Genomic DNA, 12,451 nt, shown 5'->3' on the forward strand with positions numbered 1-12,451 from the left:
GAAACAACTCCCAAAAGTTGCCTTCTGACCTCCACATTTGTAATGTGGCACACATGTTTGCACACGCGCGCACACACACACACACACACACACACACACACAATAAATAAATAAATAAATAAATAAATAAATAATATGATAAAACTTTTTTTTAAAGAATATGTATCAGAATTGTGGATACTTTTCAAAAAATATGCATAAACAAGAGCATTAAAATACTATATACAGCCAGGCAGTGGTGGCCCACGCCTTTAATCCCAGCACTAGGGAGGCAGAGGCAGAAGGATCTCTGAGTTTGAGGCCAGCCTGGGCTACCAAGTGAGTTCCAGGACAGCCAGGGCTACACAGAGAAACCCTGTTGTGAAACCACCACCCCACCAAATATATAGATATATATGTGTGTGTGTGTGTGTGTGTGTGTGTGTGTGTGTGTGTGTGTGTATACACACACACACACATATATATATATATATATATCACATTTTTTGAGAAACTCTTCTCTCCTCACCCCTACAATTAGCTTAACTAAAATATTTATGTATCTTTGTATGTCTGTGTAAGAAAGAGAGACAGAGAGAGAGAGAGAGAGAAAGAGAGAGGCCGGAGGTCACTGTCAAATGTCTTCCTCTGTTATTCTCAACCAAGCACTTTTAGACAGGGTCTTCACTAACACTATAGGTCACTGATTCGAGGTAGACTAAATGGCCATTGAGACTACTCTCCACCCTGGCACGGGGGGTCACAGACTTTACATAGGTACTAGGGATCTAAACTTCAGTCCTCATACTAAGTGACCCATCTCCCCAGCCTGAGATTAAATACATTTTATCCACAAAGCAGCTCCCTATGCCCCTGGGGTCAGTGACACACTCAAAATATTAAGCCTCAAAAACCCCTCACTGCCTCACCTTCCAGTATCCTCAATCGTCTTTCAAATTACCTCTCTAACGCTCATTCCATGGTCAATCTAAAACCTCAGGAAATATGGAAGAAATAAAATACGCAAAACTTTACAAGTCTTCATAAGATTCTTTAATTATGTCCATAGGGGTGTGTGTGCAAGTGGGTCTGTACACAGGTAAGTGCAGCTGCTCTCAGAGGCCAGAAGAAGACATCAGATCTCCTAGACAGACCTGGAGTTACAGATGGTTCTGAGCCACCCCATGTGGGTGCTGGGAACAGAACTTGGGTGCTCTGTAAAAGCAGTACATGCTCTTAACTGGGGGACCATCACTCTCTCGCTCTCTCAATGATATTATCAATGTGCTCCACAATCTACAAGAGAAAAAAAGTCAAGATTCCTGTGGTGGTTTGAATAAGAATGATCACCCATAGGCTCGTATTATTGAATGTTTGGTCCCCAGTTGAGGGAACTGTTGGGGAAGGATTAGGAGGTGTGGTCTTGTTGGAGGAGATGTGACACTGGGCATGGTTTTAAGTTTCTAAAGCACAGGTCATTCCCAATTAGCTCTCTCCTACTTCCCCCACCACCAAAAAAAAAATAAGCTTTCAGCTACTGCTGCAGCATCACACCTATCCGCTGTCATACTCCCCAACATGACAGTCACAGGACTTTAGCCCTCTGGAACCGTGAGTCACAATAAACTCTTTCTTCTACCTTGGGCACCCTGTAAAGAATCTGAGCACCTGACACATAGCAAGATGAAGGTGACAAAATGCTATATATTTTGCCAAACCAAAAACATAGGTATCAGCAGTACACAGCCCATAATGCTTACAAGAGCTTTAAAAGGAGGGGAGGGTCCTCTTTTTTGCTTTGACGTTAATGAACCACAACTTCTGTGATGGCACCCCTCACAGTCAACCTTCAAGTTAGTCGACTGATTAGAAGACTTTGGAAGATGGAACTTTCCATCCAACAAGATAGCAACAGCATCCTCCTGTTACCATTCCCAAATGCTCCCTGGCAGAGCTCCACAGACAGAAAGCATCTGTTAGCTGAATAATTATGACTTCAGCACATCCCAGCTTTATTGACTAAACTCCAATGACCTTTCCACTGCTTAATTATTCCCTAAATGAAAGGTATTTTTCAACATCTGCTCTCGATTTATTTTTAATTTGCATTTACTCCATCGTCTCTGCTGAAGCTGAAATCGGTAACGGAGGATGACATTATCTGCAGAGCGTCATGTGAAACACCCCTAGTCTTCAATTAAAGTTGAGCTGAGATGGTTTTCCAGGCTCTTTTTGCCTACAGATTTTTCTTTTAGTTGCCCAAGATGATTATTCTCACTTTAAAATGAGATTAGTATTCTTTCTTTGTTATCTTCACAAAGAACTCTTGCTCTGTGTTGCATGAATAAACCATTTTCTCAATTTATCTGCTTTGTCCTAAAGTATATCCTATCTTCTAGAATACATAGGCAGGGGGTGGGGGGGATACAAATACCTGTACTGGGTGGTTTTGTGTATCAACTTGTCACAAACTAGAGTCATCAGAGAGGAAGGAGCCTCAGTTGAGAAAATACCTTACAACTGGATCTTACCAAGGCATTTCCTCATCTTGTGATCATGGAGGGAGAGCCCAGTCCATGGTGGGTGGTGCTATCCTTGGGCAGGTGGTCCTGGGTGTTATTAAAAAAAGCAGGCTGAGCAGGCCAGGGAAAGCAAGCCAGTAAGCAGCACCCCTCCATGGCCTCTGCATCAGCTCCTGCCTCCTGCATCAGGATCCTGCTCTGTTTGACTTCCTGTCATGACTTCCTCCAGTGATGGACTATGATCTGGAAATGTGAGCCAACTTGCTCTTTGGTCATGGTGTTTCATCAAAGCAAGAGAAACCCTAAGACAATACCACTGAAACTTATTTTAAAATTATATACGAGCCAGGCCTAGTGGACAATGCTATGAGCTTAGCATTCAGGAGGCTGAAGTAGGAGGACCATGAGTTTGAAGCCAGCCTAGACACATAAGACCCCATTTTAGGAAACAGATATTAAAAATTGAAAATTTGAGTTCAATCCCCAGAGTCCATGTAAAATGGACACGCATAATGGCCACCTGTAATCCCAGCACTCAGGATACAGAAAGAGAGGATGTCCAAGACAAACTGACTAAGTAGACCAGCAGAAATTGGCAAATTTCAGGTTCAGCAAGAGACCCTGTCTCAATAAATAAAGGAAGGATTGATCAAGTAATACACCCAACATCAACTTTGGATTTTCATATTAATTAATTATAATAAAGCTCATTCCATGAATGTGACATTTACACTGAGGCCTCACATATGTTGAGACCTTCTGCTTGTGGTTACCAACTGACCATACTCAAACCATTCCCTTACCATCGCCTAATGAATTATTGACAAAATCCCCATCATCTCTAACGTCAGCCTATTGTAGAATATTATTTTAAGATGTGTTACATTTGTGTATGCTGTGGAACATTTCTTTAGAGAGGCAAAGATGTGTTGCATTCATTTACGTTGCATTTGTTTAACTCTGTAAAGCTGTGTTGCTTTGCTGGCCTAAAACACCTGATTGGTGTAATAAAGAGCTGAACGGCCAACAGCAAGGCAGGAGAAAGGATAGGCAAGGCTGGCAGGCAGGGAGAATAAATAGGAGGAGAAATTTGGGAAGAGAGGATTCAGGAACGAGAAAAGGAGGAAGGATCAAGATAAAGGGGGGGGCAGCCACCCACCTACATGTCAGACATGGAATAAGAAGGAAAGAAAAGATATACAGAAGGAGAGAAAGGTGAAAGCCCAGAGGCAAAAGGTAGACAGGATAATTTAAGAAAAGCTGGCAAGAAACAAGCCAAGCTAAGGCCACACATTTATAAGTAAGAATAAGGTTCCGTGTATATTTCTGTGGGAGCTGGGTGGTGGGCCCCACAAAAGAGTCAAAAAGTAAACAACAAACAGCAACACCAATGATTTTCAAAACTCTTAATTGCTTACTGCTTCCCTCCAATACTGCACCCTTCTAAATCTATCATTCGTACTGCCAGTCAAATTACCACACAGACAACAGTACACAGTGATACAGGGGCCTAGTTAAAATCCCGTATTGGCCCCCTTGTCCACTTACCCCATCCACCTTACCCCAGTCATGGTCAACTACCAGCTGCAGACTTAAAATACATTGTTCCTTGTCCACCACCTGGAATGTTCTTTGTCCACTGTCCACATGGCTTCCTCCCATGCATTCTTCAAGGCCCACTCCAACTTCCCTTCATAAGAGCCCTCTCGTACCCAGCCCTTCCTTACCCTCACCCAAGCAAGAGCTTGGCTTTCCTCCTTCCATGTTCCCACCGCCTGTAGTCAGAAGGTTTCTCCAGTCCCACCAAGCCCCCGCAGTCCCGCAGCCTGCTTAAAAAAAAAATAATCACTCAGAAACGTATATTAATTATAACTGCTCAGCCACTAGCTCAGGCTTGTTACTGATTCACTCTTACATTTAAATTAACCCATAATTCTTATTTATGTTTAGCCATGTGCCTTGGTACCTTTTCTCAGTTCTGCCTTGTCATCTTGCTTCCTCTGTGTCTGGCTGGTGACTCTTGACTCAGCCCTTCCTTTTCCCAGAATTCTCCTCATCTGCTCACCCCACCTATACTTCCTACCTAGCTACTGGCCAGTCAGTGTTTTATTTATCAACCAATCAGAGCAACACATGCTCACAGCATACAGAATGACATCCCACAGCAGCCACCTTCCACATCAACTAGTTTTCATTTAAGGATACCCATTTCTGTTTTTCACCCCAGCTAGCCCAAAGACCCATTAAATGGGAAGATGTGTCTTATTGAACTGTGTGCCCAGCACCAAATATTGATGACTGGGGAGTGGCCATTGCTGAAGCGCAACAACAAAAAGTATGCATACAAGAAGGTCTAGTGTTGGGGTTGGGGATTTAGCTCAGTTGTAGAGCGCTTGCGGGCCCTGGGTTCAATCCTCAGCTCCGGAAAAAAAAAGTCTAGTGTTTTAAAACCAAGGAGGAGCCCCGAAAACCTTCTCCTGAGCACTCACTGTGTGTGGAGATTCTGCTAACGACTGGCATCAAAGAATCAAAAGAGGAAAGCATATTCAAAAGCCACAGGAGTCAAAAATAGAAACACAGAGAGAGCAAGGGGGAACCATGGAGTCAGGAACAGTGATGCGAGGGCAGAATGCTTCCTGATACATCCTGATGTTTGAAGGGTGAAACTTCAAAGCTGAAGGGTGGGAGAGGAGGAACAAGTCCACTGGTTAGGCAGAGCAGGACCCTGGTAGTCTTCACAGAACAACCTAGCCTCCTGCAACCAAGGATTGGGGGGTGGGGGGGGGCAGGTTTAAGGAAGTGCTGTTAGGAAGACAAAATGTTTTCTGATCTCCTTGTGTACCCTGTTTAAATACATATGCCTTTGGGGGCTGGGAAGACATCTCAGTGGGTAAGAGTGCTTGCCTGAGGATCTGAATGCAAATCGCAAGCAAACATGGCTTGTGGAACGAGAGCACTTTTGGGGTGGAGACAAGAGGGCCCTTAGGGTTTTCTAGCTGTCAGCCAAGCCCCGTATTCAAAGAGATACCTTTCCTCAAAAGAATAAAGCAGAGAGTGACAGAAAGGACACCTGCTGACCTCCTCTGGTTTCGGTATACGTATGGGCTTGTGCACTCCCCCATACATGTGCGTGCGCGCGCACGCGCGCGCACACACGCACACACAGAGGAACTCATGCACACATGGCCATTTCACCCTCTCTCTGAGCAATTCGCCTTTGATGCCAGGAGTTCCAGGGTAGGATCTGCCCACCTCTAATTCTGAGTCAGAGAGGAAGCACTCACATGTGTGTGGGTCTCTAGATAAACTTGTAACAGCTCGTGTCTCTTGAAAATGCGTATGTGAGTTAAGATAATCTACTGTGAGTTTTCTCCATGAACAGTATTGAAATGGAGTCTCTATCATGCTCTAGAACTAAGCAGCAGCAGCACATCTGAAAACACAGACCTTCCGTTCTGGTTTGCTTTCTGTTGCTTTGATAATCACCATGGCCAAAAGCAACTTGGGGAGGAAAGGGTTTATTTCTGCTGACATCGTGAAGGGTCACCAGGGCAGGAACACACAGCAGAAACAGGGAGGCCAGAACTGAGGCAGCGCCATGGAAGAATGCTGCTCACTAGCTTGCTCACCTCGGCTTGCTCAACTGAGATCCCTTTTCCCAGAGATGTCTAGGTTTGTGTCAAATTGGCAAAAATGAACTTTGATGCCTTTCTATGTTTACATTCTGCAGTATGCCATCCTCTAGACCAGTGGTTCTTGAACTTTCTAATGCTGCAAACCTTCAATACAGTTCCTCACGTTATGGTGACCCCCAACGATAAAATTAATTTCGTTGCTACTTCATAACTGTAATTTTACTACTGTTATGAAACGTAATACAAATATCTGATATGTGACCCACAGGCTGAGAACCACTGCCTTAAACACCTTGCAGAAACTCCATGGAGATAGAAAAACCAGAACACATGCAGAGCTGGATTCATGAGCTTACTGTAAGCTAGGCTCTGAGGGTAAGACTGGGAATCTTCCAGACTAATTAAATTCAGCAACATCCTCTCAGTTCTGAGTCAATATTTACACTGTAAATTTCCAAAGACAGTATCATTTCACACAAGGCTATACAACAATTCACTGACAACTGGATCCTGTATCACTTGGAACCCAAGTTTGCTTTTAAGTCTGTTTGGGATAGATTTTATTGGTCCTATTTTGTGGTCTCTTGTTTTAAGTAAATCTAAATATGGTTGTTCCTAAATGGGTTGTTAAAACTCACCCCACTCTTAATGCAGCCAATGTCTGCACAACATTCGCTGTTCCATCACAGATTGGCAGCAAGCCACTCAGGCCCTATCCAGGGTACCCTTCAGCTTATCCATGTGAAACTGCCCAGGAAATGGCTTCTATCAAATGTGGGGGTATGTGCTCAAATTCCACACAAAGGCACATGACAAAGTAATTACTCTCTTAAAGGACCCTGAAGGTTGCCTTCGCAGAGAGGCGCTGACATTCATTCCTTCTGAAGCTTTCAAAGAGGTTAAAAAGTTCAACTCAGTGCTATTCCTGCAGAGGTCTACAAGAAATTTGGGGTTTGGTTTGGTTTAGTTCCGCTGGGTTCTCTAAACATAAAGATATTACAAGCCCCCTGGGATGTTCTTGTAAATCCCTACGGAACATGCTACCATGGTCATGATCCATTTAACTCCACCTTTTCCCTCTCCTCCTCCTTCTCTTTATTTTTATCCTATGTGTATAGGTGGTTTTGCCTGCACGTGTATCTGTGCACTATGTCCATGCCATGCCCACGAAGAGACCAGAAGAGGGTACTGGGTTCCCTGGGTCTGGAGTTACAGGTGGTTGTGAGCCACCACGTGGGTGCTAGAAATCAAACCCAGGTCTTCTAGAAGAACAGCCAATACTCTTAACCACTGAGCCATCTCTCCTGTCCCCTTATAACTCGAGTTGATCCTCGTTTGACGTACAAATCACGCTTTTTCAAAATTTCACTGGTTTTAAAAGAATGAGAGGCAGCCTCATTTCAAAGGGAGCAGACATAGTAAACAAAAGTGCTAAACATCAGTTACTTAGACTTGTAAAAGCAGGGAGCACTTCTCTCTGAGCATAAAGAAAATCAGAAAAATAGCACAGAGCATGAATGGAGGAATTCTTTTCCCCATGAACAATCACAAACATCACTTTTGAAAATAATGTGTTAGAAAGTATATATTGGGGTGATATTTTGTTTGTGCAACTCAATCAAGTTTATCTGAGGATCAGAGGAAAAAACCAGCCACTATATTAGACATAGAAGTCAGGCAATGGTAACACACACCTTTAATCCTAGCATTCCGGAGGCAGAGACCTATCCGGATCTCTGTGAGTTCAAGGTCACACTAGAAACAGCCGGGCATGGTGACTCATACCTTTAATCCCAGCATTTGACAGCTTGGGAAAGACACACGCCTTTAATCCCAGGAAGTGATGGCAGGAAGCATAGTACATAAAGCATGAGGACCAGGAACTAGAGGCTTTTTAAGCTTTTAGGCTTTTAGCAGCAGTTCAGCTGAGATCCACTCGGGTGAGGACTCAGAGGCTTCCAGTTTGAGGAAACAGGATCAGCTGAGAAGTTGTCAAGGTGAGGTTTGCTGTGGCTTGCTCTGCTTCTCTGATCTTTCAGAATTCACCCCAATATCTGTCTTACGGTTTGTTTGTTTAATTAATAAGACCTTTTAAGATTAGTTGTTACAATATAGAGATATATAGATAAAGATACAGATATACTAAGGGGTTGGAGATGTAGCTCAGTTGGTCGAGAGCTTGCCTAGCCCACATGAAGCCGTGGGTAAGAATCCCCAGTACTGTATAAACCAGGCAGATGAGTGTATATCTGTCATCTCAGTATTTGGGCCATGCAGGCTACATGAAACCCTGTCTCAAAAAGAAAAAAAGAAAAGGAAAGGAACGGAGAAGGGTGAGGGAGGGAGCCAGCCAGACAACCAGGTAGTATGGAGGTGTACAACCCCAAGTCCCAGAACGGGAAGGCAGAGACAGAAGGATCTCTGTGAGTTTGAGGCAAACCTGGTCTACAAAGCGAGCTCCGGGACAACCAGAACTAAATAGTGAGATTCTGTCTGAAAAGGAGAAAGTATAATATTGAGTTTTCACAAGGAAGTGACCAGAGCACTCAATGCGCAGGCACTCGGGCAAAAGGAAGGAGTTCCAGGCAAGTTGTGAGGCTTCCAGAAGGAAGAGGTAAACTACTCTAAAGCGTGACTCAGGAGCCTATGAAGAAACCGCACCCGGACACTCAGTATTTGGATGGGACATTCTAGTTCAAATGCCACAGGAACTCAAAGCAGCATTCATCACCACCTGGTGACCCACTTTGCCATGTTTTACCTCCTCTCAGCACAGCCCAAACTCCAAATTATATGAGGCATCAAAAAAATAAATAAATAAGTAAAAGTCCAATATTATGAAAACCATTACCTTTTAAAACTGTTTACCAGGAAATGTTTCTAAGTAAAAATAAACAACGTTTGACTCACTTTCCTCGCTCCTGGGAATTCCGGCCACTCCCACTTTAAGGCTGGGTCTCTCAGGGCTAAGCCAAATCACTAGGAAGGAAAAACCCTCGGGGCTTGTGGAAATTCCTGAGTCAGAATCCAGGAGGGCGATTCTGACACACAGCCTGGAGCTCAGAGCCCAGTCAGTGTTCAAAACAAAAGCACAACCATACATCTATGTCATTACAGAATTAACTTGAAATAATGTGATTCACAGGCGGCCTTGACGGGGTCTATCAGTCTCAAAAAATATATCTCCTCTATAATTTCCTTCACATAAATATTGTAGCGCAAAATCGTAATAAGAAAACAAAACCTTTTAAATTATATGCAGAGCAGAGCATTGATAGGACGTCTGAAAGGGCAGCAAGTAAGGCTGTCCATTCCAGCTCCATCACTTCAGATATACCAAGTCCCAAGTCCTATTTTTAACTAGATTTCTCTGCTATAAAGGTCCCGCCTCTTTTTTTTTTTTTTTTTTTGAGATAGAGTCTTTCTGTGTAACCCTGGCTGACCTCACACTCACTATGTAGACCAGGCAGCTTTCAAATTTAAGGAGATCCACCTGCCTCTGCCTCCTGAATGCTGGAATGAAAGGCATGAGACACCACACCCATCCCAGGTCCCAGGGCCTTATTCTTTGGGTGTGGGTGGGAGGTGTAGGGGGGGGATGTTGTAACACAAGATAGGTTATAAATGATTGAACTGAACAAATAAGAATCCCTAGCCAGCTGCACACCAAAAGAAGGTTCATGTGAAAATACTCATACATGACAGGCTACTCTTGTGTTTGCTGTGTCATGGAGCTACACAGCTTTGACAGAAGTGACTTCATATATACATTATATATACACATATATACATATACTCTGTATATATATGTATATACATATATAATTTCATATATATGTATGAAATTAGATTTCCTGGCTGACAAGATGGCTCAGCTGGTAAAGACCCTTACCATCCCCAAATCTGATCGCCAGATTTCTATCGCTAGAACCCACACAGTGAGAGGAGAAAAACATTCCCACGAGCTGTCTTCCGAAACACATACACACACACACACACACACACACACACACACACACACACACATACACACACACATGGGCACTCACACATACACCAAAATAGATGCTAAAAAATAATAATAATATAACAGACCTTGAGTTTGCAAAACTGGTAAGAGGCTGTACCACACGGAGCCAGAATCGCAGCTGGCTCAGGATCGGAGGAGAACAATTCAGGCGTAAGCCGCACCATGGCACACAGAAACAAACGTTAGAGATTTGAGCATTCAAAGACACAGGCACAAAGAGCAGAGAACTCCCAGGAAGCCCTAACTAATGTCAACCCGAGAGTGGAGGAAGCGAAGGGAAGAAGGAAAGAAACCGGTTTCCATGGCGGGGTAGGCAAGCCACCATCTCAAGGGTTAATCTACATTATACTGCAGCTCAGTCAGTAAAATGCTTGCCTTGCAAGCGTTTGGACCTGAGTTTTGACCCCAAAAGCCTGAGAAAAACAAAAATGTCAGGTATGGTGGTATGTTTACAATTCCAAAACCACGGAGATGGGGACAGGTGGATCCCTGGTATGTAATGGCCAGGCAGACTACCAGGAGCCAGCCAGAGCTCCAATCCAGTGAGAGACCTTCTTAAACAAAGAAAAATGTTGACAGTTCCTGCGAAACAGCAGGCGAGGTTGTCCTTTGGTCCCTACACACTCGCACACACGTACACACACATACACAAAAACTCACACTGGCTCACATTTCAACTACTGAATCGAGTGTAGCTCTTATTAAGCAGTTCCGACCTAAAACAACAAATATCAAAACAATAACATGGTAAGTGCTTATTTCTCCACACAGTTTACGAGCGGAGGGAATCTAGCCACCTGCATCCCGTTCTCCACTGCTTTAGATTAAATTTTAACTAGTGTTTACAACTGCCTACATGACCATGCATGTTGCCTTGTTCCCAGGAAAACCATCATATCAGCATCTAATTCAAACTCCTGGGTTCAAATAAGGTTCAATCAAATTGAGTTTTCTGTCCTGTCCATATAACGAGCACACTGCCTTGGCTAGATTAGTTCCCAGCCAGTCACAATTTCCAAGTCATGAACTGATCTCCACTCCAGCCCTCCCGGCCACAGACCCAGTTGGTGAAAATCTTATGGGCACAAACAAGTCTTAGGATCCCTCCTCCTCAGTCTCATGAGGTGATAACACAGGCAAGACTTTTGCCAGGTACAAGGATTGTGTCCTCTGACGGAGTTGAATTTCCAGCAGGGTCCCTGTCTGTCCCCTACCACAAGTCCCAAGGGCTCCTGGAAAAAAACAAGCTTGCTGAAAGGCTTCCCTTCAAAGCACAGGTATTCCAATTAAGGAAAGCTTCAGGAGGAGCAGTGAACTGTTTTTCACAGTCCCTTAAACCGTGGAGAAAAATCCTTCACAGATACTACTTTAAATGAAAACAACAACAACAAACAAACAAAAAAACAACTTGAATGCAGACCACCCATTCCCTAAATCCAGTTTAGCCACTGGGTTGTCTAAAGAAAACATTCCAAAAGATCAAAAGAGAAAGCCAACCTCCTCACCCTTCCCCTCCCCCTGGACCTTGTTAGCTAACTACAATTTACCCTCGACATCACACGGCACATTCTCAGTAAGCTTGCTATAATGTAACATGGTTTAACCATCAGTAAAGAAATTGGCTTTCTTTTTGTTTCAAGGACTCCTCTGCCTTCCCCCACATATCTCAAACAGCTCTTTCCACAGAACAGTTACCTCTCTGGGCATCAGATCAGGGCTTACCCTGTGCCAAATGTCAGCGCATCTGAAATCCTACCCTTTTTTGCCAGCCAGTTAAAAGCCTTGAACAGCCATCAGAGAAAGAGAGAAAGAGCATTCACGTCAGAGGAGAGTATCCGTCTCTCATCTTCCACCCCAAGGACTGTCTGTCCTCCAGTATTTTCCTCTTTGTCAACTCCCGGAAGAGAATGACAGAACAGAGCTAAAACTGAAGGCAAGCCAAGGAGCAGCAGGTCCTGTCTCTTATGTGGGCTACGCCGCCACCAGGGAACCAAAGCAGCTCCAGATTTCAGCCCAGGGTCACCCTCAGTAGGTAGCAAGGAAGAGACAGAAAGGACACATACATGCAATTAACACAGGGCAAATCCATGAACAGATATGGGTATAAAATGATGACCTCCCCAGCAGCCACAGGATAAAGTGCCTTGTCAACAAGAAGACTGACTAGGCAGAGGTCTGACTCAGGGTTTCCCCAGTCCAATCTGAACCTGAGTTCAAATCCCAGCTCCTGTACTTCCAAGCTGTGGAACCCTTCCCACTGGGAACGTACTTATGACTCAGCTGTA

At 44.0% G+C, this 12,451-nt stretch overlaps 1 protein-coding gene across 4 annotated transcripts in view; it reads right to left on the reverse strand.

The window, feature by feature from the left end:
- The window catches only part of Utrn (utrophin), a 497,313-nt gene that overhangs the window by 470,705 nt on the left and 14,157 nt on the right, over nucleotides 1-12,451 (reverse strand). Inside the window, exon 1 of one of the 4 annotated variants that reach the window (XM_052751047.1) lies at nucleotides 11,889-11,911. The exons of 2 other annotated variants lie outside the window; for them this stretch is intronic. Coding sequence is in view for 1 of the 2 variants with exons in the window: in XM_052751046.1 (XP_052607006.1) it covers nucleotides 4,229-4,265 (37 nt within the window). In the remaining variant the exon portion in view is untranslated. Of the gene's footprint in view, nucleotides 1-4,228; nucleotides 4,281-11,888; nucleotides 11,912-12,451 lie in introns of those variants that run through there. One more of the 4 variants, XM_052751046.1, reaches the window with a different exon arrangement.

The sequence above is a fragment of the Peromyscus californicus genome, unplaced genomic scaffold, assembly GCF_007827085.1.
Source record: "Peromyscus californicus insignis strain IS unplaced genomic scaffold, ASM782708v3 Scaffold_22__1_contigs__length_63687245, whole genome shotgun sequence".
Taxonomy (NCBI): domain Eukaryota; kingdom Metazoa; phylum Chordata; class Mammalia; order Rodentia; family Cricetidae; genus Peromyscus; species Peromyscus californicus.